The sequence below is a fragment of the Monodelphis domestica genome, chromosome 3 (assembly GCF_027887165.1).
Source record: "Monodelphis domestica isolate mMonDom1 chromosome 3, mMonDom1.pri, whole genome shotgun sequence".
Lineage (NCBI taxonomy): Eukaryota > Metazoa > Chordata > Mammalia > Didelphimorphia > Didelphidae > Monodelphis > Monodelphis domestica.
This window is the reverse complement of record NC_077229.1, coordinates 76,206,586-76,234,445: the sequence shown is the minus strand read 5'-3', so window position 1 is coordinate 76,234,445 and position 27,860 is coordinate 76,206,586. Positions and strand designations below refer to the sequence as shown.

Below are 27,860 nucleotides of genomic sequence, written 5' to 3'. Positions count from 1 at the left end.
AAATTTAAAGCAATGTCTCCAAGAGCTGTTGGGGAAAAAATATTTTTGTGATGACCTAATTACTAAAGACCTTCCCCCAAGACCTCAAAGGGTAGTTTTGTTTTTTAATTCTCTGTTGTCACATCATGTAATATATTTATGTCTGTCTGTTAGCCTCTTAACAATAATGTCTTACTGAAGCTCTAAAACAGTATTGGCACTTTGTACCATGAAGAAATTCAGTGCCTATAACTGTTTGTAAACTATATCAGCTAATACAGAAATGGGAGTTATCCATTAGACTGCAAGTTCCTAGAGAAAAGGAATTGTCTTTTGCCTTTCTTGGTATCTATCCCCAGCACTTGGCAAACAGATACTTAATAAACATTTATCAACTATCATTGTCATCATGTCAATGACATTCCTATTTCTGTAACACTAAAGGGTTTACAAAGAATCTTCCTCAAAAACAAATCTAGCAGGAAGTAAAAATATTATTTATTCTCATTCTGTAACTGATGAAACTGAGGCTCAGAGAAGTGACTTGCCCAAGGGAAAGCTGGAAACCTGGAAAGAACATTTTGAAACCAAGTCTCCTAACTGGTTCTCTTTCTACTATACTATGTTGCCTTTCTGATCATGATAGACAGACTGCTACTATGGCCCCTCTCCATAGCCTGTGTGAGACTGTGGCTTCAAACAAGCCAAAAACACAGGAATCCAGGCTGGGTTAAAAGAGAACTGGTCCTTGGTTTATTCTGAATAAATGCAAGGAATAAAGAGGCTACCAATTTTAAGAACGTGACATTTATTTAGGTTCAAGTCCTTGGAGAAACTGGCCTCTGGAATTTTCTTTTGATAATGGTTGTAAGAATTTCCATGTAAGAGAAACACATGCAGCAGACTTTCCATAGATCAATAATCTGACTACAAGCAGGCCAATCAACTCATAGGGCTTTATCCCCAAAAATAAGGAATAGAGACAGACAGAATTCAAGTTGCTGGACAACCAGACCAAACAAAGTTTTACAACAGGTTAGCCAATTAACTAGATAGGAGTAGCAGCATATATTGGAAGTATTGTTAAGGCAAATGTACTTTCTTCTGGACTACCTCCAGGGATTCTAAATTGCCATATCCACCATTAAGGACCCTAAACTGAGATTAAGGTCATTGTCGAAAACTTCCTTTAAGCCTGTAAGTAGCACACAATTACAGATAGAAAACATTGTAAAAGTTAATCTTACTATATAGAATAGACAGAGCTCTAGGAAAAAACTGGATATAAAATTTAATTCAATGTTTTTATGGCCAAAAATGTGGGAACTCCATCAATGCCTATCACGACTCATCGACCAAAATTACTGACTCCTTCTCAGAAGCTTTGATGGGGTGAAAATTATTTTGGTTGGCATCACTATAAGCAACAGTCTTCACTTGCCCAGCCCGTGAATGGTTATCTCAAGGGCAAAACATGTTGGCATTTAGTTTGTCCTCTTTCTTTACACAATGATCTCTGAGATCACTGCCACACAGGACAAATTAATGCAATCATTAGAGCAGCAATGGTAAATTCTGAAGGCTTCTGGCCCAATTTATTTGCAAAGGCATTGTTCAATATTCTGGACATTTCATATGCAAATCAGGAGTCAGTGGACCTGTCTCAGTAACTGGTGCCTGCCCTGCTGGATCCAGATGCTGCTCCTGCTAACACAGCTACCCATGACTAGGAAAAGAAAAAGGAAGTCAGAAAAAAGAATTTAAGGAATCAGATAATGATATGAACTTGTGGTCTTCTTGACTAAATATCTTGCAATATATTTAATAAAAAAACTTTTAAAAAATTAATTGAGAGCTAGAAACTAAAAACCTTCATTTTGTGAAAGAAATCATTCCTAAAGATTTGAGACTTTCCTGCCTTTTTTTAAAAAAATCTGCACCCTCTGTCTCCGAATTACACTTAGTAGCTATTGATCTAAAGGCAGAAGCGTTATAATGGGCAGGCATCAGTGACTTGCCAAAGGTCACTGCAAAAAGAGTATGAGGCCAGATTTGAATCCTGGTCCTCCCATCTCCAGGTCTGGTTCTCTATTTACTGCTACTTAGCTGACTTTTTAAAGTATACTGAATATCCTTTCCCCTTTTATTGCCAGCTTGGCATCAAAGCAAACTTCAATTACTGTAAGCTGCTATCACTAATGTATATTATCATCAACAATGCATACAATAGAAAGGAGGAATCTGTTGGCCAGTCATAAGAGGTGTCTGCAGAATGCCCATGTTGTCTTGATGACCATATGACAGTAAAAGAACCAGAAAAAGATCCTTCATGTACTGGATAATACTTCTTTGAATGATTTAAGTAAAAGCCAAGGCCAGAAATTGTACCGGATGGAAGGACAATGTAGACAGATACTACGGTCTGCAACACAGGAAGAAATCCTTGTCAATGAAAGCATAGATTTACTTAATTACTTAAAGCAATACTTCTTTAGAACAGTATACAACTGTGCCCTTTTACAACATCACTCCCCTCATACTCCCTTAGCACCAAGTTCTGAAATCTGCCTTTAGAGCTTTTCTGAACTCTTGTTTATTGCTCAAGTTGTTAGCTGATGCTGTTAAGACCCATATTCCCTTTCTCCACTTACTTCCTTTACCATGGAAAGAACTTGGGGATCTTACTCGCTGTCTTTAACTATTTCAAGGATGAACATGTGGATGGACTACCTATACTTTTTCTGTTGGGCATGAAAGGTCAGAACAGGGAACAAAGGGAAGTTGCAAAGAAGGAAATTTAGCATCAAGAGAAACATCCTAACCATCAGAACTGCCCCAAGTAGAAAAAGAGGAATGGGGTGGGGGGTGACGAGTAGCAGTAGCTCGGAGCTTGGAAGAATATGGAAGCTATCCTGGTGTATCACTGATCCTTCCACCTCTAAATAAATACAGGAGTTGGATTAACAGACTGGATTAACAGACTGGATTGAGCACAAGATACAGCAGAAGCTGAGCTGACACTAGTTAATATCTGCTCTTTGTCCTTGAGGTATGTTAAGAAGGAACTGATAGAAATGAAGTATTAGTTTAAAATTGTTTTTAATCATGTCCTTCATGACTGCTTTTGGGGTTTTCTTGGCAAAGATACATATGTGGTTTGCCTTTTTCTTCTTCAGTTCATTTTTATAGATTATGAAACTGAGGTAAACAGGGTTAAGTGACTTCCCCTGGGTATCACAATTAGTAGTACATTTAAGTCTGGATTTGAACTCTGAATATGAATTCCTGACTCCAGGCTCAGCACTATCCACTGTACCACCTAGTTGCCATTAGTTAAAAAACGCACACAAAAATGCTTTAACATTAAAAGTAACATCTTTGTATACTTCCAGTCTGTTTCACTTTTAAATAAAAATGTATTTGTATACAATAACAATTATAGTGGGTTAATAGAATTGATAGTATAGCAGGAAAAAGATGGGGGGGGGGGAGATTGTCAGCATCATTTAAAGATTCTTTCTGGGGAAAGAGGAAACTCGCATATCCTATGACCCCAAATTATTTCACTGCTACATCCTTTAAAAATAACCTCAGGGGGCAGCTGGGTAGCTCAGTGGATGGAGAGCCAGGCCTAGAGAAGGGAGGTCCTAGGTTCAAATCTGGCCTCAGACACTTCCCAGCTGTGTGACCCTGGGCAAGTCACTCGACCCTCATTGTCTAGCCCTTACCACTCTTCTGCCTTGGAACCAATACACAGTATTGACTCTAAGATGGAAGGTAAAGGTTTAAAAAAAAAATAGCCTCAATGTTTATATAAGTGATTGGATCTCCATTTGCTTACTGGGAGCTAGCCACTCTCTTCCCCAATAATATGCCCAAAGGAACAAGCTGGAATAGAACAGGAAGCAAGGAGAAAGTTTCCTTCATTTGCCCTTCTTCTTAAAAATAATAGCTTCTATTGTATTGGCAATGATACCCTTTAACAGTAATGAACAAAGAGAATGTAAACCAAAGCAATGGGAGGTGGAGGGGTAGGGGATTGGGGTAGGGGTGGGGGTAGGGTTGCATGGGAGTTGTTAGGCAAAGATACTTTATAAATACAACAATAGGAGAAGGAAGTATATTGGATTGGTCAATTTGTCAAGTTATGGTTCTCTGGTCCAGGTGTGCATAAGTGTAAAAATTTTGCATCTCACCTAGTCGGAGTTCCCCGAAATTGCCACATCCGATCTTCTTCCCAACCCGGAAATTGGGGCCCACCATTAAGACTCCCGAGTTGGCCCCTGCATTCCGACAGCCATGGTGGGTGCTCCTTCCCCCCCCTGTCTTGGCCATTCTTTTGCCTTCCTCCGTCTCCCCTTTCCCTCCTCTCTTGTCAAAATCCATAAGTTTGTGATACCCTGGCCTCTCCACGGTTACGCTGCTGCCATACAAAACCCCAATCCACCGAAACTAAAGGACAAAGCTTGACTCTTCTGTGATTAATACACCATCGTGGCCCAAGGCAGAGGTGGTGGGTGGGGTGAAGGGGAAAACGTCACCCACAAGCTCCCAGCTACTGAAATGTTAGTGGTTTCAAAAGTCCTAGTGTGGCTCTCATCTTTGTTGCCTTTAGATCGCTCTTTGGTGGAGAAGGCATTCTGTGGAAAAGTTCCTTCCAGCTTAAATCCTTTGGCTCCCAGCTGGCAAAAAAACAAAAACACAAGAAACCAGTTAGGAAGTTTGAACTGATAGTTATATTAATATTGACAATATTATCAATAACTACTCACATATTTATAGACCATTAAACTTTATAAATCACATTCTTTCCAATACCTGGATGATAAATAGTACAAATAATAACAGAAGTGATGAAACAGAGTGTCCAAATTCTAGCTCAGCAACTTACTACTACCTTGGATACCTTTGGCAAGACCCTAAAACTTTTGGTTTCTCCTGATACCAAGCAGTCCAGTATTCTTTCCACTACATATTGCCCTTTTATTTTGCAAGTTCAAACCACCACAAAATAATAACATTTTTACCCTTCAAGAAAATACTGAACTGAGCTCAATAAAATCAGAATCACTTCATAAAATTAACTTATCTAGTCAATATTCACTGAAGGTCTAATTCTGTACCACGCCCTTTGATGGGTATTCTTTTGAGATGGGAGGAAAGAACAGGGGAAAATGATAAAATGTGATTTCTGCTCTATAGGGAGCTAATGAAAGGAGACAACACACTATCAATTAACAGAAGACAACACCTGAAGACAAATGACAAAGCAGTATTCATTTAACTGTTGAGAATTATAATATCTAAATACATGTATAAGCCAGTAGAATTGCTTATCAGAGATGGAGGAGGGAAGAGGGAAGGGAGAGAACATGAATCATATAACCATGAGAAATTTTTTAAAAAATAAAATAAAATATAAAAAAATAAGAATTGTATTATCTAACAAGTCTTAAGAGGTCAGAGAAAGAAATGTCTTGATACCATTCTACTTTGAGCAGACTTCATGGAGGGGTTATGAATTTAGCTCAGCTTTCAGGATAGGAGGGATTTGAGGGAGACAGTCAATGTATTCTGCAGGAATGCTACTGAGGATAAAAGACTACTGTACGACTCTGCCACTTCAGTTTTCCCAATCTGTAAGACAGCTGACAATGCACTTACCTGCTTTGGGGGAAGGTGCTGAGTTTTAGCCAGAAAGTGTCATGTCCCTTATAGGAAAGCAAAAAGAGACAGGAGATATATGATATAGAGCAAAGACTAAAGGTCAGGAGCCCTTAATTCTAATCCCACACCTAATACAATTATCATGTGACTTTAAACAAGCCCCACCTTTTCCATATCAATAAAAGGGGGGTAGTTGAACTATATGATCTGTCAATCCACTTTTGGTGCTAAGATTCTATTTCTACTTATCAAAAGCATCCTATCCATCAGTGCACAAAAGGAATCAATCAAGCTTGGTACATGGTCTTCTGGCTCTCTTTCTGACTCTCTTTACAGTACTATGAAAATATTAAAGATAAAGAATATACAGAGAAGCAAACCAGCCCTTTGCCCAAGCAAGGAATCAGCTTAGGCTAGCAGGACTTGCTAATAATAGCCCTGACAGCATATTTGTCCCTAAGACATCCTTTAATGGGAAGATACCACAGGATGATCAATGGGACCAGATCAAACCAGTCTGGCCCTAGGATAGCAACAGGTCAGAGCAGGGGAAATCCAAATGGCTGCTTCAAACAACTTGGACCCAAAATCAACCAAGGAAGACCAGAAAGAAGGCCTGGAAGCTAAGTAGCTCTGGCCTTGGGCTTCCTCAGAGGCAGGTGTACAAATACCTCCATTGTTCTTAGAGAGGAAGTGATCTCAGGGGATGCATAACTATGGCTTCTACAGCAGTCTGCCAGAGGAAGTTAAGAGAAGGCACCATGCCAGATGTACACACAGTCATTTGGGGCAGGGCCAGGGCTATGGGGAGAAGCCACGGTGCTCAAGATCAGCAGAAGTTAGGAGTTTGGATTGAGCAGAGCTCTGATGGAGTACAGAATGCCTCCTTTCAAAAGTGTAGGGGACAGTCAATAGAGACTAGAAAAGTAGCTGTCCTAGGATATAAGAGAGGAAAAAGTCTTTTTTTAGCTTTATTTTCAAGGAGGTGGTAGCTAGGATTATTTGAGACTGACAGCTTGGCTCCTTACTCAGCAGCATTTGTTTACAGACAGGCAAAACATTCTTGAGCCTTAAGCCAGACAGTTAACTACCTGCATATATTAAACAGTTTCTTGGGGGAGTCTATTTACTTTCATAGAATACAGTTTTCTTGAAGTTAATTCTGAAATACCTGGTTTAATATTTTCATTTCACAAAAGAATTGAAACATAGAAGTTTTGCCCCAAGGTTACACAGTTTTGGTCCAAGAGGCAGGAATCAAATCCAGGGTTCCTGATACACTGCCAATCATCCTCTATGTGCTCTTTACTTGAGGCTAATTACTGTGAAATTTTAAAAAAGAAAATAAATTTGTGTTGGGGAAGCAGTGACAACAGGGAATAGAGAAATGAAGACTAGATATTTCATTAAAAAACAGGGACTAGATTTAACTAGATCTAGCAATGTCCAAATGTACCAAAGAAAAACTTCTCTTGGCAGGTCTCATCCCACCAATATCCCTTTCAACACCCAAACAGTTTCATTTGAATGAGATTTCAGATGGCTTACTAGGAAGCAAATTCAATTTAATTTACCAAATACTAAATGTTCACAATATACAAGACTCTTCCTTAGGAACTTACAATCTAATAGGGAAGAGATACATAACAAAAGTAACTAGAAAATGAAGGACAGTGAAATAAGTAGGAAAGAGAGGTCCAGGAAGGGTACATGAGAAATCTGAAGAAGAGAGATCACTTTCACAGTGGAGGTGGGTAAATTTAATTCAACCATCACTTGCTGATAATCACCTAACAAAAGAATAAGGGACCACAATATGCTTCTCCTCCTTGCCATCCTCCCCCCCACCCTTTAGGAATCAGAGGCCTTCCTGGGAGAGGAGGTACCCCAAGTCAAGCATGAAAGAGAAAGTAGGTACTTTAGAAAATGGTCCAAGCACAGGGGAATTCAATAAAAAACATGAGTACCTAATAGGGTTTTAACAGAAGCAAATATTAATAGAACAAAGCCATAAACATAGGACTAGAATGAGGGATAAGAGTCACAACATAGTGGCAAAGGAATCCACCAAGGAGATTAATAAGTAATATGAAATAAAACTTAAGTCAGTATATGGAAGGCCTTGAATAGTAAGAGCATGAATTCAGGAAAGTTGATGATAATGATGATGACTCAAGTACCAAAGCAGAGGATGATTTGGAAAGTGAAGAGAAACAAAGATCTGTCAAGAAACTATTCAGTAATGAAGAACTTAATTTGATTCAACATTTATTATTTATCTACTATGTAAACATAGTATAAAAAGTATAGTATAACTCTACTAAATTGTGGGGATGCTACAAGGTTTTGTCCTGTCTCCCTTTACCCTCCTGATAATCTCTCATCATATCTGATGAATTCAATTATCATCTCTACCTGAATAAAAATAGTCTAGATAATTGGATACCCTAAAGCAACAGGTAGAAGCAGAGAGAGTGCTGGGGCTGGTGTCTCAGAAGTCTTATGTTTAAATCCAGCCTCAGACACTAGCTGCATGACACCAGACAAATCAATAAATCGGTTAAATCTGTTTTCCTCTCCTCAACTGTAAAATGGGAATCTACCTGAAAAAGGGTTTTTGAGGATCAAATGATTCATTATTTATTAAAGGTACTTAACACAATGAGGCACACAGTAGATGCAATCTAAATATTTATCCCCTTCCCTCCCTAGATCTCTATATAATCTCCAGTCAAATCAGCAAACTAAACATTACTTTTTATACTCTTTCTTCTTGAGTTAGGTCCTAACATGAACAGTTTTTTAAAATCCTATGCAAAGATGAAAAATATATATATTCATTCAAGTGCCCAATTCAGTGTTCTCCAGAAATCTCTTTCAGAATCTAATTCAATCCATAATCTCTCCAGCATACTTTTCTTTCTCTTCACCAATTACCACCCTATTTCAGGCATTACTCATTTCCCATCGGTACTACTGCAGTAGTCTTGCTTATTAATTCTTCTCTCTATTATCCATCCTCTCTCTATAGCAGCTAAAGTGTTACTTCCAAATTATACTCCCCTGCTCAATTAAGGGCCAAGTATGTATTGGGCATTGGGCTAAGTTCGGAGACCAAAAAAAAAAAAAACAAAAAAAACTCTACAGAGCATACATTACATGCAGAGACATGAAATTCCAGTGGCTCTCTAATTATTTCTGTTTGGTATTAAAATTTTCTCACAACTTCACTCCAAACTGCTTTCTAGCCTTATGTACACTCTTTGGACCCATCAAACTAGCCCTGTTACTATTGTAGCTCTAAATACAGTAAACACTCAATAAAAATCTATGGAATTAAAAAAATTACAGGATAACTAAAATCATATTTAGTATTCTAACAAAATAACCATTTTCAAAAAAGTCCAAGGCTCTGAGCTTTTCCTGAACTTTTTTCTCCCCAAAGCTCCAAGAAACGATATAACCAATGTAAGAAAGGTTGACTCCAAATTCATAACTGACAAAGACATTGTTTTAAAAAAGGTTGTCTTATCCTGTCCTTCAATCTCAAACACATCTCTCTCTATGGATACCGAACTCCAAGGTTTCTAATGCTAGTCTACATCTAAAGTTTATGAGCTTCACACATATATTTATAAATATAGCAGTAATAAAAATATAAGAGGCTCAGTCCAAAGAGTATAGAAAAGAAAGAAAAATTTAAGAATCTGGATATCAGGATTAAAAAAAAATAAGCTTACAAACTGAATTTTCATCTGGGCTAGGGAATATATAGCTATAGGAAGGTCTATTTTCAAGCGGGGTGTCTTATTAGATAGAACGCCAGGCCTAGAAAAGGGAGGTCTTGGGTCCAAATATTGCCTCAGACACTTTCCAGCTGTGTGACTCTGGGCAAGTAATTTAATCCCCATTTCCTAGCCCTAACACACAATATTAATTCTAAGACAGAAGGGTAAGAGTTTTTCTTTTTGTTTTGTTTTAAGACAGACAGATTCATTTCCCCTTTGACCCATGTGATCCCACTACTGGGTATATATGCCAAGAAAATAAAAGGTAAAGCTCTAATGTAATAAATATTCACAGCAACACTTTTTGGTAGCAAACAAACTAGAAACAAGGGGGAAGTTCATCAAATAAGGGAATAGCTGAAAAAACTATCATACAAACATAATGGAAAGATTGTGCTGTTAGAAACAACTATGAGAAATGAAAAGGAATGAGATCTGTCTGAACAGATGCAAAGGGAAATAAGCAGAATCAAGGAGCTTTTGGGAGGAAAGCACTTGACAAAAAGCAATATAGCCATATGTATTATGTCAATGGGTTAGGATTGGAGTCATGGGAAGAATTTGCAGGGTTTTTTTGTTTGTTTTTTATAAAAACCCTTACCTTCTGTCTTAAGAGTCAATATTGTGGATTGGCTCCAAGGCAGAAGGCTAGGCAATGGGGGTTAAGTGACTTGCCCAGGGTCACACAGCTAGAAAGTGTCTGAGGTCAGATTTGAACCTAGGACCTCCTGTCTCTAGGTCTGACTCTCAATCTACTGAGCCACCCAGCTGCCCCCAATTCCTGGTTTTAAAATAAGAAACCTTTCAAAAAGGGCAAGCAACCATAGGAGAAAACACAATGATCTTGGCGTCAAAGAAGCTAGGCTCTAGTCTCCACTGTCAATTAACTTGCTATGAAATGTTAGGCAAGTCATTTCCTGTCTTTAAACCTCAGTTCCTCATCTGTTTACATGAGGGAGAAACTGGCCTGCATCTCTGAGATGACTCCCAACTCTTCTTTGGATCTTCTTTGGATCTCTAGACTGCTACTGTTCTAATTTCTGCTTTTCCACTGGGTTAAGGAGTATGAGGGGTGCCTGGGTGCCAACTGACTATAAATTTATGGAATGGATGTTACAGTGGTGACTCTTGAGTGGGAAGTGGCAATCATAAACAATATGGGCAGAACATCAGTCAGTTGAGTCCACTGCAGTTCCCCAACACTGATACAAGCCATCAGTTTCAGTGTGTATGTCAAAGTAAACACCAGTCCTACACTATTCTACAATTAATAGTATTGTAGAACAAGGGCTGCTAATTGCTGACTGAACAATGGCTCCACAAAAGGTTCTACCAACACTTGACTGATTGAGTTATATTCACTCTGATATTCTTATGAAGGCAAGAGAATAACTTGAAGATTCAACAACAAAGGCTGAAAAAAAAAAGGTTTTCTGCTTAAAACAAAAAATTTTTACATCATATAATCCATTCCAGTATTAATTACCACAAAGAATAAACACATCAAATAAGGCAAGTTTGAGATCTGCCCACAGTCTTCATACTTTAAGGTACAACTGCTAGGAGTGATACAATTTAACAAGTTGGTTTCTATTATCTTTTGCAATAAAAAAAAATCACTTTGATATAACATGGTATAGCAGAAAAAAATATCACATTATTCTCTCCTCTGAGAATGTACTACTTAGTACTATAGAAATAGGGCTTGGGTTTCCCTGGTTTGGACAACTCCCTGGTGAGAATACTGCCACTGCCAACATAGGCTAACACCTTCTCTGAGACATTTAGTGTTAAAAGGGTTGCCTAAGAAGTGATTTCCACAATCGAACAGACAATAAATGTAAGAGGAAGGTTTTGGACCAAAGTCCTACTAATTCAGAGACTAGTTCTTTATCTACTTACTATGCCAGACTGTCTCCCAGTACTTTTCCTATATATGCTTATGTTTGTGGAAGTAAATGGCTTGGTATTATACTATTTTATGTTTATGTCTCATTTCCCTAATAAGACTATGGCATCCTGATGGCAACTAATGCAGTTTATACAATCTTTGCATTCTCCCAAATGCCATCATTACAGTTCCATGAAAACACAATATGAAAAAGAGCAATGTTAGAATAAAGCAAGTAGTTGCAAAGGAATATTTTTTTATCTTTTTTAATTACATGTAGAACAAATTTTGACAATTGTAATCTGAAATTTTGTGAATCAGATTGCTTGTGTCCCTTGCCTCAGGCAATAAATAGTCTGATATAGAGTAATCAGTGCTGTCATGCAATACATATTTCCATATCCTCATGCCTTGACAGTACATACCACACATGATAAAAAAAATCACGAAGGAAACAAAGCAAAAGATTTGCTTTGATCTGTAATCATACTCCAACAGTTCCTTCTTTGGCTGTGGTTAGCACTTTGCATCATAATCCCTTGAGATTATCTTGGAACCTTGCTTTGTTGATAATAGTTTTGTTCTCAGCTGATTATAATACACTATTTCTAGTATTGTATACATTGCTCTCCTGGTTCTGTTAACTTCACTTCAGGTTATATCAGTCAGGTTTTTCTGAACTCATCTTGTCATTTCTTAGGCACTGTAGTATCCCATTATAACCAAAACTTGTTCAATCATTCCCAAAGAGATAAGACAACCTCTCAGTTTCCAATTCTTTTGCTCCTATAAAGAGCTGCTAAAACTATTTTTGTACAGGTAGGTCCTTTCCCTTTATCTCTGATCTCTTTGGGATATGGATCCAGTAGTGATATTGCTGGGTAGAAGAGTATCCTTAGTCTTATGGTCCCTTAGGCATGGTTCCATATTGCTTTCCATATTGTATCAGTTCACGGTTCCACCAACAGTGTATTAGTGTCTCAATTTTCCCACATTTCTTCCAACATTTATCATTATCCTTTCTGGCCATATTAACCAAATCGATAGGTATAAGATAGTATTTGCATTTCTCTAATAAGTGATTTGGAGCATTTCATCATACAATTATAGATAACCCATTTTCAACAGCACACTGGGGTTTGGTTAATAATAATAACAACAACAACAACAGTGTTCCTGTGAAGTGATGCTGATCCATACCATGTTATGTAAGATATTCCATGCCTGTAAGAGGACTTATCATGTAACTACCATGTGCTCCATAGATATCCTTTAGTTGACTAAAGACTTTATTTATAACATGGCACTCAAAACAAGACTTAAGCCTGGCTGTATCTGGGAATTATTCTGGGGTGGTAGCTGGAGCTCCCTCCTTGGATGGATTCCCATTTTGGCCTGTTAACTTCTCCTGACAAGGTAGCGTGGGGTTCTCAATGGCTATCTGATCTTCAAGCTCAAGTTGACTGATGATTGATGGATGGATGGATAGAAGGGTGGTGGATGTATGGACAGACAGATGCATGCCTGCCCATTTCTGTGTCCTTGCTTGCACAGAATCCCATGCTGTCAGTTTTTGTCTACTTCTCCAGCAGGCAACATATAGGTCATTAGGCAATTTTTCCTCTCTGAAATATATCACTTTAACAGAAAGAAAATTATAGGCCAATCTCTTTAACGAGCATAGATGCAAAAATCTTAAAATACTAGCAAAGAGATTACAACAATATATCACAGGAATTATACACTATGACCAGGTAGGATTTATACCAGGAATGCAAGGTTCATTCAATATTAGGAAAATCTGCATAATTGACCATATTAATAATCAAACTAACAAATTACAGGATTATCTCCACAGATGCAGAAAAAGCCTTTGACAAAATACACCAATTTCTATTAAAAAAAACAACAAAAAAACACTAGAGAGGCAGTTAGGTGGCTCGGTGGATTGAGAGCAAAGCCTAGAGATGGGGGGTTCTGGGTTCAAATCTGACCTTAGACACTTCCTCGCTGTGTCACTTAACCCCCATTGCCTAGCCCTTACCATTCTTCTGCTTTGGAACCAATAGACAGTATTGATTCTAAGACAGAAGGTAAGGGTTAAAAAGAAACAAAACAAACAAAACATGAGAAAACATAGGAATAAAAGGACCATTCCTCAAAATAATTAGTTTTTATTTTAAGACATCAGCAGGTATCATCTGCAATGGGAATAAGTTAAACACCTTCCCAAGAAGATCAGGAGTGAAGTGAAGGATGCCCATTTTATCACCACAATTATTTAATATTGTACTAGAAATGCTAGCTGTAGTGATTAGAGAAGAAAAAGAAATTGATGGAATTAAAGTAGGCAACAAGGAAACTAAACTATCACTTTTTGCAGATGATATGATGGCATACTTAGAGAATCCTAGAAAATCAACTAAAATGCTAGTGGAAATAATATCTTTAGCAAAGTTTCAAGCTACAAAATAAACCAACATAAATCAGCATTTCTATACATTTCTAACAAAAGTTAGAAAGAGAAACTCCATTTAAAGTCACCCTAGATAATACAGAATATTTGGGAATCTATCTGCCAAACACAGGAATTATATGAACACAATTACAAACCACTTTCCACACAAATAAAACTAGATCTAAACAATCGGAAAAACATTAATTGCTCATGGGTAGGATAAGTTAATATGATAAAAATGACGATCCTACCTAAATTAATTTACTTATTCAGTGCCATACCTATCAAACTACCAAAATTTTATTTTAAATGAAATACATCACTTTAACATTCATTTCTGTCAAAGTTCCATCAGCTGCTTCTCTACCTTGTCATTGAATTGTAAGATTTTCTGAAGAAGCTCTGGGCCATTAGTAATGCTGTAGCAATGCAACAGCCTGACCTCAGATGACTGAAAGGGAAACCATACAGTTAGTGATGGAAGCCATGGTGACACACTACTTACTCTACAAAAGTGACATTTCACATATCCATTTAGTCAAACTGTCTACTTGTGTTCCCTTGGTGAGGACTAAGAAAACAGCATTGGCAATACTCAGTACCCTATTTTTGAAAGCTATATCTAAGCTCCAAATAGTTGAACTGAATTTTACGGAATAACTTCAAAGAAACATAAAATTTCTGAGATAAAAGGCCCTTAGGCACCACTTAGTAGGGTTTGCCCTATCCTGAATGTGAAGCCCCTTCACAGCATCCACAACAAATGATCTTACTTTGTCATCCATTCTTATTCCAAACACAAGTGCATGAGATTTTGAGCTAAAATGCCTCAAAGGTTATCATGTCCAATGATTCGTTTTGGAGATCAGGAAACCAAGGTTAATTGATTTGCCGAAGGACACATAGCTAGACTGGAGGAATTAGAATCTGACCCCAGATTCTCTGATTCCAGATGCAGCAAGTGCTCAATAGATCATTCCACACCATGGCCCCTATTTAGAAACCTTTATTCAAGGTGAACTCACTTCCACATGAAGTAGCCTAGGATGATCTCTAATCTAAAAACTGCCTCCCTATAATTTCCACTAATTGGTCCTAGTTCTGGCCTCTAGAGCATATTTTTTGAGTCAGAGAACCTGTTCAGATTCATTGTTTCAATCTTCACAATTTGTATAACTTTGGGCAAATAACCGGCCCTTTCTGAGTCCCTCAATATTTCAGCCTCTGTAAAATAAAGGTGTTAGGATTAAATGATCTCAATCTCTAAATCCTATTTATTTTCTATACCTTACTAAAGTATGGTTAGAATTAAACACAGCAGTCTAAGTATAGGGTAATGAGGGTGAAGAACAACAGGACTATAACTTTCCTCAATCATAAAAATACAGTATACATAAATTTTCTATTTGACAGTTTTAGGAACTCTTCAAAAACTGTTAACATAAAATATAAAAATTCGTGTTTCAAGGGTTAAAAATTGTAGGATATTAAATAAAATCTTAAGTTTCCAACCATGAAGGTTACTTTTATGAAGAGATGGGCTATACAACATATCCCAGGAAATGCAATTTCCAAATGAACTGCCTTAAGGTGAAATCTTGACTATATCTGAGCTAGATTGTGGTCACAGGTGGTTTTACTCCAAATGAATTATTATCAGAAAGCTGTAAATGAGATGGTAGTGTCAAATAAAACGAGAGGAGAAATGCAAAGTAATGCTAAGTGGAATCTGCCTATACCTGTTTGCTTGTGGCCTGAATGTTAGACTCAAAAGCTAGAAGAAATTCAATTGAATTTCTGGATCTACAATATTTCCTAGTCACATGACTGTGAACAAGTCTACTACATTCTGATTTTGGTCAATTCATTTTTAAAAGAGAAAAATCACATGCATGCATGCACACAATAGCTTACAGGGCTATTGTGAGAAAAATACTTTGTAAATTTTATAGCCTTAGAGAAATGGTAAATTATCATTATCTTGATTTCATAACAACTAAGAATAGTTTGTTTTTTACAATTCCAATTTCTTTACTTATAGATGATTTTAATTAGCAAGATTCTAATTCCAATTCTTACAACATTTGGAATAGGATAAACTTGAACCTTGTAGAGGTATATGTTTCTGTTAGCTAAATATCACCAGCAAAAGGGAAGGCCATAGATGGTGGCTCTCATAAGCAACATAGAAAAAGCATCATTATCCCTTAAGAGATAAGCAAATGGAGCTACAGAAAGGAGTTCAACATCTAAAGCCAGAGAATGGACTATAGATACATTGATTCTTAGTCCTTCTCCACCCCCTTGTGCCTCCCCCCCCCAACACATAATATAATAGCTGAATGGGCAAGAAACTAGGACTAATGGGTTCTCTGCTTAAAACCAGTACCCTCTTATTAGGGAAGGGTTGGAAAGACAGGATATCTAGGGGATCTCTGCACCTTTAATTGTTGCTAAATGGCACATAGCCACAAAGTATCTCCCATTCTATGACTGAGAAAAGCATAACAATCCTATGAACAATCCTATGAATCTTTAGTCAAGGACAACTATGTAGTGGCCCTTATAGTCCGTTAAAAAAAAAAATTCAAATTTGGTTTCTCCCCTAATCACTATTCAAGTGCAATAAAGATATAGGAATAAAGCATAATATAGCAGAAAAAAGTACAGGTCATAGAGTTCAAAGTCTTGGGTCTGAATCGCAGATCCCACACTTCTCAGCCACATGTCCTTGCACTCATCCTCCAGGAATATCAAGTTTTCTTATTTGCAAAATAAGGATAATAATACCTGACAGTCTATCTGGCACTCATACTTTTTCTTTAACCCTTACCTTCTGACTTAGGATCAATATTATGTATTGGTTCCAAGGCAGAAAAGTAGTAAGGGCTAAGTAATAGATGTTAAGTGACACAGGGTCACACAGCTAGGAAGTGTCTAAGGCCAGATTTGAACCTAGGACCCTCCAGTCTCTAGGTCTGGTTCTCAATCAGCTAAATCAGCTGCCTCCCACCCCACTCATACATTTAAAAAAATAAACTACTCCAACTTCTTCACCTTACCAATAAGGAAACTGAGACAAATAAGGAAACAGACTAAGAGTTTAAATGGCTTTCCCAAAATACCAAAGAAAATATAAGTAGCAGTACTAGTGTATATTTTGGGATTGTTATGAGGAAGCTAATTTGTTAAAATATTAAACAAATGAGCTGTTACTATTAATCAAGTTTTCCAAACAGACCCAGGCATCATTTTTGCCTTCTTTCTTCAGTCTTAAAGGATAAAATCTCTCTTTACTGAAGAGGTCTGTCCACAAAATTATTGCTCTGCTTGTAAGAACAAAGAAAAAACTTTTATTTGTGCTGGAAGTTTTAAGACTAGTGAAACACTAGGGGATGGAGGGAAACCCTTGCAAAGTTTTACTTCTAGAAGAGAGTATCTGTGCATCTTGTATTTTAAATGAAAAAGTTTGTATTTGGATCACACAGGCATTAGTGAAAAAAGTAATTTAAAAAAACACCTCTCTGAGTTTTACAAATTAAAGGAGAGAATTACGGGGTAGTCTAGTCCAATTTCCCCCTCAATGTAAGCAATCATCTCTATTGCACTTCTATAATGGGAACACATAGTACTGGATTTAAATCAGATCTTGGGTTGAGGTCCTGCCTCTGACACTCACTAAGGTGTGATTCTGCTTGAGTCACTTAACCTCTACTTTTGTTCCCACACATGGAACAGAGATACTATTTTTACTACCTACATCATGGGGCTGTTTCTAAAAAATTCTTTATTAATTTTTATTTTAATAACATGTCCATATAAGTTTTCCAAAGTCATATGATCTCTCTCCTTTTTTTCCTCTCTGCTACCAGAGCTGATGAGCAATTCAATCTGGGTTATATATGTTTTCATCTCCATTTATATTACAACAGTTCTTTCTTTGGAGGTAGATAGTATTCTTTTTCATAAGTCCTCAGAACTGTCCCACATTTGATAATTCCACAATATTGGAATTAACTGTGTACAACATTCTCCTGGTTCTCCTTATTTCACTCTGTCAGAGGTCTTTCCAGCTCTTTCTGAAATCATCCTGTTTATCATTCCTTATAGCACAATAGTTTTATATCACAATCATATACCATAATTATTCAGCCATTCTCCAACTGAGAAGGTCATTAGTTTCCAATTCTTTGCCACCATAAAAAGAACAGCTATAAATATTTTTGTGTACAAACAGCCCCCCTCCTTTTTTATCTCTTTGGGATACAGACCCAGTAGTGGTAGTACTGGATCAAAAGATATGCCTTCTTTATCATGGGGCTGTTGTAAGGAAGTATTTTGTAAACCTTAAAGTACTTTAATCTTCTTTATTTCCTTCATGATTTTTTTAAACTGTGTGATGTTTTAAGCAATATGGAAATATGTACTGCATGAAAATATAAGTATAACCTATATCTGACTTTTTACTGCCTTGGGGGAAAAAATCTGAATCCTAAAGTGTCAAAAACCAATTGTCAAAAGTTCTTTTTACATGTAACTGAATGTTAGAAATGAAATGTTCAAAATGAACCACTAAAGCCCCCATCACATCCTCAAGTACCTCCTGGAAAGGAAACATAGTATTATTATACCAAATTTCAGTGATCTAAAAAGTGGTCATACAGGCATCAGAAATAAAATAAGAGATCTGTTGAGAAGTTGTATGTTATAATAGAAAGAGACTTGGCCAAAGCCCAAGGTTAAAATTTTCATCCTGATCTTAGTAGCTAGTGGTTTAAAATTTTGATCCTCTTAGGAGCTAGAGGTTATATATCTTCGGTTGATTCAACTTTCTGAGCCCATGCCTCTGTCTCTCCAGACAGATAACTTTAGTAGTATTTCAACTGGTCTGTGATAAGGAAGTGGTTTGTAAACCCTAAAAGGGTTGGTTATAAAAAGTAACTGTAGCTAATATAATAGCCCTCAGTTAACAAAAACCATTCAGTTATCTAGAACAAAGGAACCTAAGATCTAAACCTGGAAGGGACATCAGAGATCTAGTCCAACTCCTGCATTTTACAAATGAAAAAACAAAAGACTAGTAAAGTCTCAAATTTTCATTCTGTAATGTGGTATCCAATCCTCTACCAGGGAAGCAAAATATGTTCAAGGATGGTCATAATCACCAAAATCCCTTTGCAGCTCAAGCCAGATGCTCAAACCTGCCTTTCTTTCATGTTCAAAGCCAAACTAATGTCAAGACAACTTACAATTAATTAATCACCAAATATTAAGTGCCTTTGTGCAAGGTAACATTCTTCAGGCTATGTGTATGTGTATGTATGCATGCATGCACACCCATGTACATGCATGCCTACAAAAATGTATGAGCTCCTTTGTATAGCTGGCACTAACCATTTGTTGAAAGGACTACCATTTCAACATTAGGGATCTGTTATATGCAAAGGTACTGGGAATACAGATGGAAAATGACATTCTCTTCGCCCTCAAAGAGTTTAGAATTTATTGGGCTGGTGCTGGACATGGCCAGTGTGGGAATTTTGCTAATTATGTAAGCTTTTTACAAGTCTTTTTTTTTTAATCTCCACCCCTCTCCCTATGATTGGGGAGGGGAGAAGTAGGAAGGATAGGAAAAAATACTAAAATTAAAAAAAGGAATAAAGAAGGGAAAACTTTTTTAAAGTAAAAAAAGTTTTTAAAAAGTACTTTAAAAGAGTAAAAAAGAAATTGAATCTAGGCAATGTCTTGAAGGAAGAAGAGGATTTTAAGAGGCAAAGATGAAGAAGAGGAAGTACATTCCATGAGGGAAAGACTGCCCAGAAGCCTCTAGGCAAGAGACAGAATGCCGAGTTCAGGGAACAAATAGTCCAATTTGGCTGAACATGCAATGTTGTAAAGGGATTGAATGTCAATTAAAGCTAAAAAGGTAGCTGGAGCCAAACTGTACAGAGCTTGGAATATGAAGATGAGTACATATTTTACTCTGTAGGTCACGAGAAGTGACAGCAATTTTTTGAACAGGTGATTCACATGCGGAAAGGGAAGACCCGAGTCTTACAACTTTGTGAGGAAAGTCAAACATAGGGATGAAAGGACTACTCAACATGGCAGTGTGTGAAAATTGCCAAGGGAGTAATGAAATGGTGGAAGAGTTCAGAAGAGAGAAACAACACTTCTGCCTTAAAAGAGTAAGAAAGGGTGCTAAGCTCAAAAATAACTTGGGGAACATTATGCTTTTAGACCCAAACAAATCATGCCAAGAAACTCAGGTGGGCACACTTCTGTCCAAGAGTTGCCACCCTACAACTTCTAAATAAACAAATGAAATTTTATCATCTACTGACTAGAAATACTGTATATTCTGTAAACCAGAATTAGGCCATACCAGCTGATAAGTTTTAATGTAATTCTCCCAAAGGAAAAGTAAAAAATTACTCTATTTTGTAGAGCTTAAGCAATTTATGACACAATAAAATTCTTATTGCCCTACCTATCCTCACTTTAACAGAGAAAGCTGCTGTTCAAATTTAGTTACCTTTTTCAAGGAAATCAATCATAGAAATTGTATTATTTTATTTTTATTATGATTACTAATAATAACTAATGTTTACATAGAGCTTTAGGGCTTGCAAAGCAACTTTGCATATCTCATTTGAACCTTGTAATAGTCCTGTGATATATAGGTGCATTATCCATTTTATGGAAAGGAAACTGAAGTTTCAGATAGGTTAGGTCACATAGTTAATTGGCAGAGGCAGGGTTTGAATTCAGGTCTTCCTGGTCCAAGTCTACTATACTGACTACCTTACCTTCATTAGAAGCAGAATTTATCTGATCCAAACTCATTTTCAGATGGGGCAACCTCTGAAGCCCAGGTAGGTTTGATGGTTTTTATTATTTACACAAGGTCCTAAAACTAATAGCTTACCAGAGAACTGGGATCTGGGCTCAGGTCTCCTGACTCCAAGACCAGGAATCCATTGCACTTTACTTATGCTGCCTCCTTTTCTAGTAAATTATTCCACAATCACAGAGAGCTAATGGACAAACCAAAAGTATAAGTGTCTCATCAATCTGATCTTAGACCAGAAAAGCTCCAGCTATGAATGGTTGCCGTATTGTTTTAACAAGGGAAGTGAAGCTTTCTTAAGCCTCCCTCATCTCCCCAAGTTCTTCCTCCTTGCCCTCTTTTCAACAGATTCCCTAACTCATCATTAATAATCACTAATCATGTGTTTGCCTCTCTTACTGCTTTAGTCACACCTGCATGGAAAATATTCAAAATGAAATACCAAAAGCATCAGAAATGCCATGATGGAAATTGCAGCAATGAACACAGGTGTTGGTGGGCATCCTCCTGCTCCCAAGAGTTTCCACCTTACAACATCCAAGTAAATAAACGAAATTTTACCATCTACTATTATAGGAAAATCTTCTATAAATCAAACAAAAAATAAATCTGTATTAGAAAGGTGGAGAGTCCAAACAAATACAGATTCTAAAAGGAAAGAAAAACTGAATCTAATGGATAAGTAAGCTGTTTAAAAGTGTTCTTCCAAAGCTTCCACCTCTCTATTAGATATGGTGAAATCCACTTATGTTCAGCAGTCATTATGCATTTAGACTGAACACAAGAACCTCCTATGTGACTCAATTTGTAGTATACATCTGTGAGGGGTAGGACCCAGGGAAAACTTGGATCAGTCAACAAGTAAACAGGCATTTAGACAAAGGTATTTTACATTCATACAAACCAATCTACTTTCGTAGACATCTCTACTGATCCCCCAGATAGGGTACTCAAAATTCAAAAAGAAAATTATAAAAGTATGTACTATATACTTCTTATTCAAAGGAGATGTTGTAAACAGTAAATATTGTACAGAGAAGATTTACAGCTGGAAAGAACCTGAGAGATCTTCTATTCTAAACCTCTCATTTTACTGGTGTGGAAACTGAGGACCAGATTTGAATGCTTTATATTGTTTCCCTGGCAGCAAGAATAGGCTGAGTCATTAACACTTCCTTGTTCCCCAGGTGGCAAGTCCAGATGATAGGGATGCCATTTGTGGTTGTGGACAGATGTCTGATTCTGTGACCAAGGCCCTGGTCATCATCAACTGAGCCAATCACAGAACCAGAAGGTTAGAGTAAGAATGACTCCTTAGACTTCATCTAATTCATCTACCTTGTTTTACAGATGAGGTTGGGGAAACAGACCAAGACAAGGGAAAGGGTCTTGTTCAAGAAGTCACAACGAGATAACTGAAAATCGAGGACAAGAATCCATGTCTCCCAACTTCCAGTCCAATGCTTTCATTATGGTATTGATGCTCCTACTGGCGACAAAAATACTATGTTCAAAGGCCAAGGCTATTGTGAGGGTGAACTAATGTTTATAAAGTACTCTTTAGAGTGCTCTATAGAGCCCAACCAGCATTTTTACACGAGGGTGGTTTGTTCAGTGAATATTTCTGTGTTAAGACTGGACACCTGGTCCCCAATAGAGTTGGCATGGATTTTACATTTTAGCTGTGCATCCCAGTTATAGTCTTGCAAGTTCTGTCACAAGTTTTTGTCAAAGGCCTATTTACCTGTCATGTTCTTTTGGGCATTTCCCATCTTGTCAAAGCCAATGACCAGGTCCCCTTTGATGGACCCCAAAATCCACTTCTCTTCTGACCTGCTCCTTTCAGTGATGTCATAGTTCCTGAGGCTGACATCACTCAAAACAATACATTAGGGCAGGATGAATTTGAAAAAAGCTGGATAGTTTCTAACATGCTTTTTCATGCTAGAGGCCTTTGAGTGACTAGAGTCAGAGGTCCTGGGTCTGAATCTTATTTGTGCCACTTGTGCCCTTGGGTAAATTTTCAGTTTCCTCATCTGTAAATCATGAGGTTGTCCTAGACTCTTTCTAGCTTTAGAACCTATAAAATAGCCCATGAAGATTATGTAAAACTATCAAATGGGGCAGTGGGGGCCCTCCTCATCTCAACTAGCACCCAGTGGAGAGGGAGAAAGGAGATCTTTTAAGTGTCCTTGCTTTCCTCATACTTTCCTTACTGGTAAAATCATTCCATTACTTCCCCATGGGTCACAAGATTTCATTCATTCCATTTAGAGCAGAATCTAAAGCAGAAGGGACTATTAGTAATAGAGAACCCTTGAGAACAAGGATTCTTTCCATTTTAAGTCTTTATCTCTTCTGGTAAGCAATATGTGCTTAATAATAAATATTTGTTGAAAGTTGCACAGGCTGTGCAAGAGAAATCTCAGTTCTATCCCTTTCAGGGTCTCAGATTCCTCACTTGGAAAATGGGCATTATAATGATAGCCAACAAAGTGTGTTTGGAAAGCACCTCAAGATTCTCAGATGAAAGGTGTTATAAGGAGGCAGCTATTATTTTAATTATAGTTCCATTCATAATGAAGGCACATTCTGCTTGCTTTACCAAAGGGGAAAATGCATCCTCAAAAGGGTGTGAAACACACCTGACAAGATGAAAGCAATGAACATTGGCAATACCACCATAAAATCAGCATCTGGGAGTGGTTGAGACTCACAATCTCAGAGCTTAAGAGGGATCCCAGAGGTTGTCTAGACCAACTCATAACTGTACAAATCCCTTCATCCTTAACAAGTGAATCATAAAAACCCCTGAAATATTCCCAAAGACAAAGATTATGATTGCATGAAATAATGTTTCCTTTTTTATAGATAAGGAATCTGAAGACCCAAAGCTCCCTTGTTATACATTATCTGGAGACACTTCTGCACACAAAATCTCAGTTTCCCTGGGCAAGCCACAACTTTCAGGTCTCCGTTTCCCCATATGAAAATTGGGAAGACAGAAGATCTAATAATTTCTAAGGTTCCTTCCAGTTCTAAATCTCTGCTCCTATTATCCTCACCGGACAGAGAAACTGACATATTTCTTCCTGTACACCAAATTTTAATTAATCCAAGACAAAGAATATGTTATGGTTTTTTTTGTTTTTTTTTTTTAGTAATAGGAACTAAGCTGGCTAAGAAAAAATATCCTCAGGAGAATATTCTCCTACAAACAAGCTGCTCAAAAACTGAGGCTAACCAGTAGTTGCCCCAATGAGAGGCAAGTCTGCCTCCCTAAAGTCAGGTTTTTTTCTTTCACTAAGCAGCTAAAGGTTAACATTCCCTAAAAACCTGGATTCCAGGTTCTATGAGATAGAATAATACTGAAGATCACAGAATGTTAAAGCTAGATGGGATGTAAGAGGTCATCTAGGTCTATAGTTTTATTAAGCATACTATTTCAGTCACAAAACTAATTAATACCTCAGTAAGAACCAGAACACAGGTATCCTGATTCCTAGTACAATGTATATTGACACTGCATAGATGTTCTCCTTCTGATTGAAAAGGTGCCTAAACTCTGAAAAGAATAAAAGTTGGATGTGGCATTTCTAATTACTTTGCTCTGCATTTTGGGGCAATTCCTCAATAGCTTTTAGGCCTCATTTTATTTATCTGCAAAATAGGGATAATACAAAATTAGGATACTATTCTACTTACTTCATAGTGTCTCTGTGAGAATCAAGGTTTTTTTTAAAAAAGAGCACTCTTTTTTTATCATATCTTAATATCATAAGCAAGTGCCTATGTTATATTAAGATCCTAACATTGAAGGAAATTATCCAACTACCCATTTGGCACAGGAAGATACTGAAGTCTTGAGAAGTGGACTTCCCTAAAATCACAAAAGGGGTAAAGGAACAGAGACTTATTTTGTATGGAGTTCTTCTGTCTCCAAATCCAGGAAGATTTCCACTATGTCATACTTCTCTGCCCATACAGTTATCCAGGCCAACTAAATATCTTGGTAACACATAATCCCAATTTAACAATAACATTAGCAACCTAAAATTGATAAAGATGATGATGATGAAAACAAAAGGAATAGCAGCAGCTCAAGTTTAAACTTCAAGAATTAAGAACACTTTACATAATCTGAGGGAAAACACCTGCAAGGCATTCCTCTCACTACTAAACCTCTTTAATCATACACAAAAAGATAAGCACAAGGCAGCAGATGAGAATGAGCACTAATAAGCCTAAAAATCTAGGCTACACTGAGAAAGAAAAGGGTATCTAGGATGAAAGGGGAAAAAAGAATTAATTCTGGAGGAACTAGCTGGCTTAGTGGATAGAGGACCAGGCCTAGAGTTAGGACCTAGGTTCAAATATGGCTTCAGATGCTTCCTAGCTGTATGACCTTAGCTAAGTCACAAAACCCCAATTGCCTATTCTTTATTCCTCTTCTGCTTTAGAAATTGACACTTGTATTGAATCTGATACAGTAGACAAAAACAATTATATTAATTACAATAAAATAATAATCTTTGCCCTAGTCATTCATCATCTGCAATACTGTGCTCCAATTGATCTAGGTGCCACCTTTTAGGAAAAATATTGACAAGCTGAAGACTGTCCAAAGAATGCCAGAATAGTGAGGAAATTAGTCAACTCAAGAAATGGAAATGAGCTCAAAAGAGAAAATTTAAGAGACATGACCAGGGATCTGAAGGGTTGTTATGGAGAATGGGGATTGGATCTATCTTGCTTCAGGTCCTGAAGGGGAAACTAGAAACAATAGAGGCAGATTTTAGCTCAATTTAAGAAGGCACTACCTAAAAATGAAAGTTATCCAAAAATGAAAAAGGTTGCATTGGGAAGTCATGAGCACCATTTAATACCTTCAAGCAGGGAGTGGGTGACCACTTGTTAGGTATGCTGAAGAATGGATTCCTGTTCAGGTACAAGTAGAACTAAACAACCAGCACTTAGCCGAGTGCCTGGTGTGAGCATTGGAGGGGGAAGAATACACACACACACACACACACACACACACACACACACACACACACACACACACACACACACACACACACACCTCAATAAAGGTGTTGATTGATGGTCTCTTTGATTGATAGGTCCCTTCTACATCTGAGGTTTTATTGTTCTGTGAAAAAAAGAACCACAGAACTCACGGTTTGAGGTGATCAAAGTGGACTGAATAGGCTAGGAAAAGGTGACAATGCTGTAAAATCAGCCATTCCTCCAATCCAATGAAATAAATCCCTAGTTCTTGGCTTACAAAATTACATACCAACCATTCAGCATCCTCTTCAGAATAGAAGGCAAGAAAAAAAAGCTTCATTGGGTTTTTCATGCCGTGTAAATTAAGAGTCCTAAGAGTATACACTGCAAATTGGAAGCACTGAGGACATTACTACTTTGGGATCTCCCTGCAGCAGCTTTTAATTTGATTTTCATGGAGCATAAGTTTTGGTGACAAAGCTCCCCATACCCACCCACAACCCTGCCAGTTGAGAACTGAAGAGAACTAAACCATAGGGAATTCCTACTCCTTGCATATTTCCAAGAGCCTACCCTGAACAGTGCTCAGTTCTCCAAAGAGGCAAAGCAAGGAAGCCTAAGCCATGGAACACGTAGGTTTCTGGGTCTGCTAACAGTAGTCTCTCTAAGTGTTCATTCTAGGACTCTGCCACTTCTCATGTGAGATGCCTAAAGGACACAGGATTTCTTATGTGAGCACTCCTTTCACTGACACAGAATAGAACCTCCTCTCTGCCTTAGAAAATAATCTGTATGTGTTCCCATGACCAAAAAAACCTACCACTGGGCAGCCAATCTTCCGTTGATAAGCCTCTCTGCACAAAGTTAAGACAGGTCTTAAATTATTAGAACTATTCTCGAAATCTTTTTCTGTTTCTTAAAAAGTGTCAGAGCTTTTTCTTTTCTTTTTTAAACTCTTACCTTCTGTCTTAGGATCAATACCAAGTATCAGTTCTATGGTAGAAGAAGGGAAGAGCTAGGCAATTGGGGTTCAAGCCGCTTGCCTAGGGTCAGACAGCTAAGAAGTGTCTAATATCAAATTTGAACCAGGACCTCCCATCTCCAGGTGTGGCTCTCTATTGACCAAGTCAACTATCTGCCTATCAAGACCTTTTTGAAAGACTCTAAATCTAAGGGCCAGAAGGAATCACAGAGGCCCAAGCTCAGGGTCTCTTCTTTCAATACACAATACTTATTTTCATAAGAAAGACAAAGCAGAAATGAAATCAATCACTTAGCTATATTTGACAGAGGGCAAAAGAATTGGCCTACAGCTGAAGACCCTATGAAATGCACTCTCTCTCTTCCTACATCCTGCCACATTCCAACTATCCTCAGTTCAAAAATTTATTAATAAGCTCCTACTATGTCACACTATAGATATGAAGACAAAGAGTCCTTGCCCTTAAGAAGCTTACATTCTGTTGAATTCTCCTCTATCCTCAGAAGAACCAGCTGTAAAGGGTATAATAAATGTCCAAAGTTATATTAGGTTGTGGTTTGGGATTTTTTTAAGTGCCACATTCTAGAATAAGAAGCTGCCAGGGAAGACCTTTCTTTATTGAAGTAGCCCAAAGCAGTCAATTGAGAGCACTGAATTTGCTTGCTAAAGGGGCCTGGCTTTAAACTCAAGCTTAGACTTAGACTCCCTCTGTGTAACTAAAACAAGTTCCTTTACCTCTCTGGGTCTTGGTTTCCTCAACTGGACTAGGAGATCTTTAAGGCCACTTCTATTTCTTAAATCTGTTACTCAATATGCCTTCGAACTCTCATCAAATCAGAGATGCCAAAGACATCAGTTGTTTCACCGGTCAGATTTATCTGAGAATCAAATTTGGATGTATTTGAAAGCAGTCTGTAAACAGTATAACACTTGGCAAATATAAAAGTATTATGAAAACATTTGGCACTATCTACCTTACTAAACTTGGAGAAACCTACTTTGCCTTCCACCACTCAATTTTTAACAAATCTACATCAAAAGACAAACTCTTATTTCATCTCTGAATTTAACTTAATCAATTATCCTGTGCCTTTGAGGCTGACTACCTTAATTACCAAAGCAGATATTTTCTCCCCCATTCCTAAAATTTCTTCCACTACTTGAGCCTATTTAGATGTCAACTCCCTTTTGTGACATCAGGTTATCACCCAAACCTCCCAAAGGTTTGACCAATT

At 37.5% G+C, this 27,860-nt stretch overlaps 1 protein-coding gene across 8 annotated transcripts in view; it reads right to left on the bottom strand.

The window, feature by feature from the left end:
* The window catches only part of CSNK1G2 (casein kinase 1 gamma 2), a 95,362-nt gene that overhangs the window by 46,299 nt on the left and 21,203 nt on the right, over positions 1 to 27,860 (bottom strand). For 4 of the 8 annotated variants that reach the window (XM_056820686.1, XM_056820690.1, XM_056820683.1 and 1 more), the window contains exon 2: positions 4,176 to 4,661. In XM_056820686.1, the coding sequence (XP_056676664.1) occupies positions 4,176 to 4,365 (190 nt within the window). In that variant the 5' untranslated portion in view covers positions 4,366 to 4,661. Of the gene's footprint in view, positions 1 to 4,175; positions 4,662 to 5,643; positions 5,691 to 22,377; positions 24,736 to 25,716; positions 25,898 to 25,932; positions 25,958 to 27,860 lie in introns of those variants that run through there. The other 4 variants (XM_056820688.1, XM_056820685.1, XM_056820687.1 and 1 more) reach the window with 4 other exon arrangements.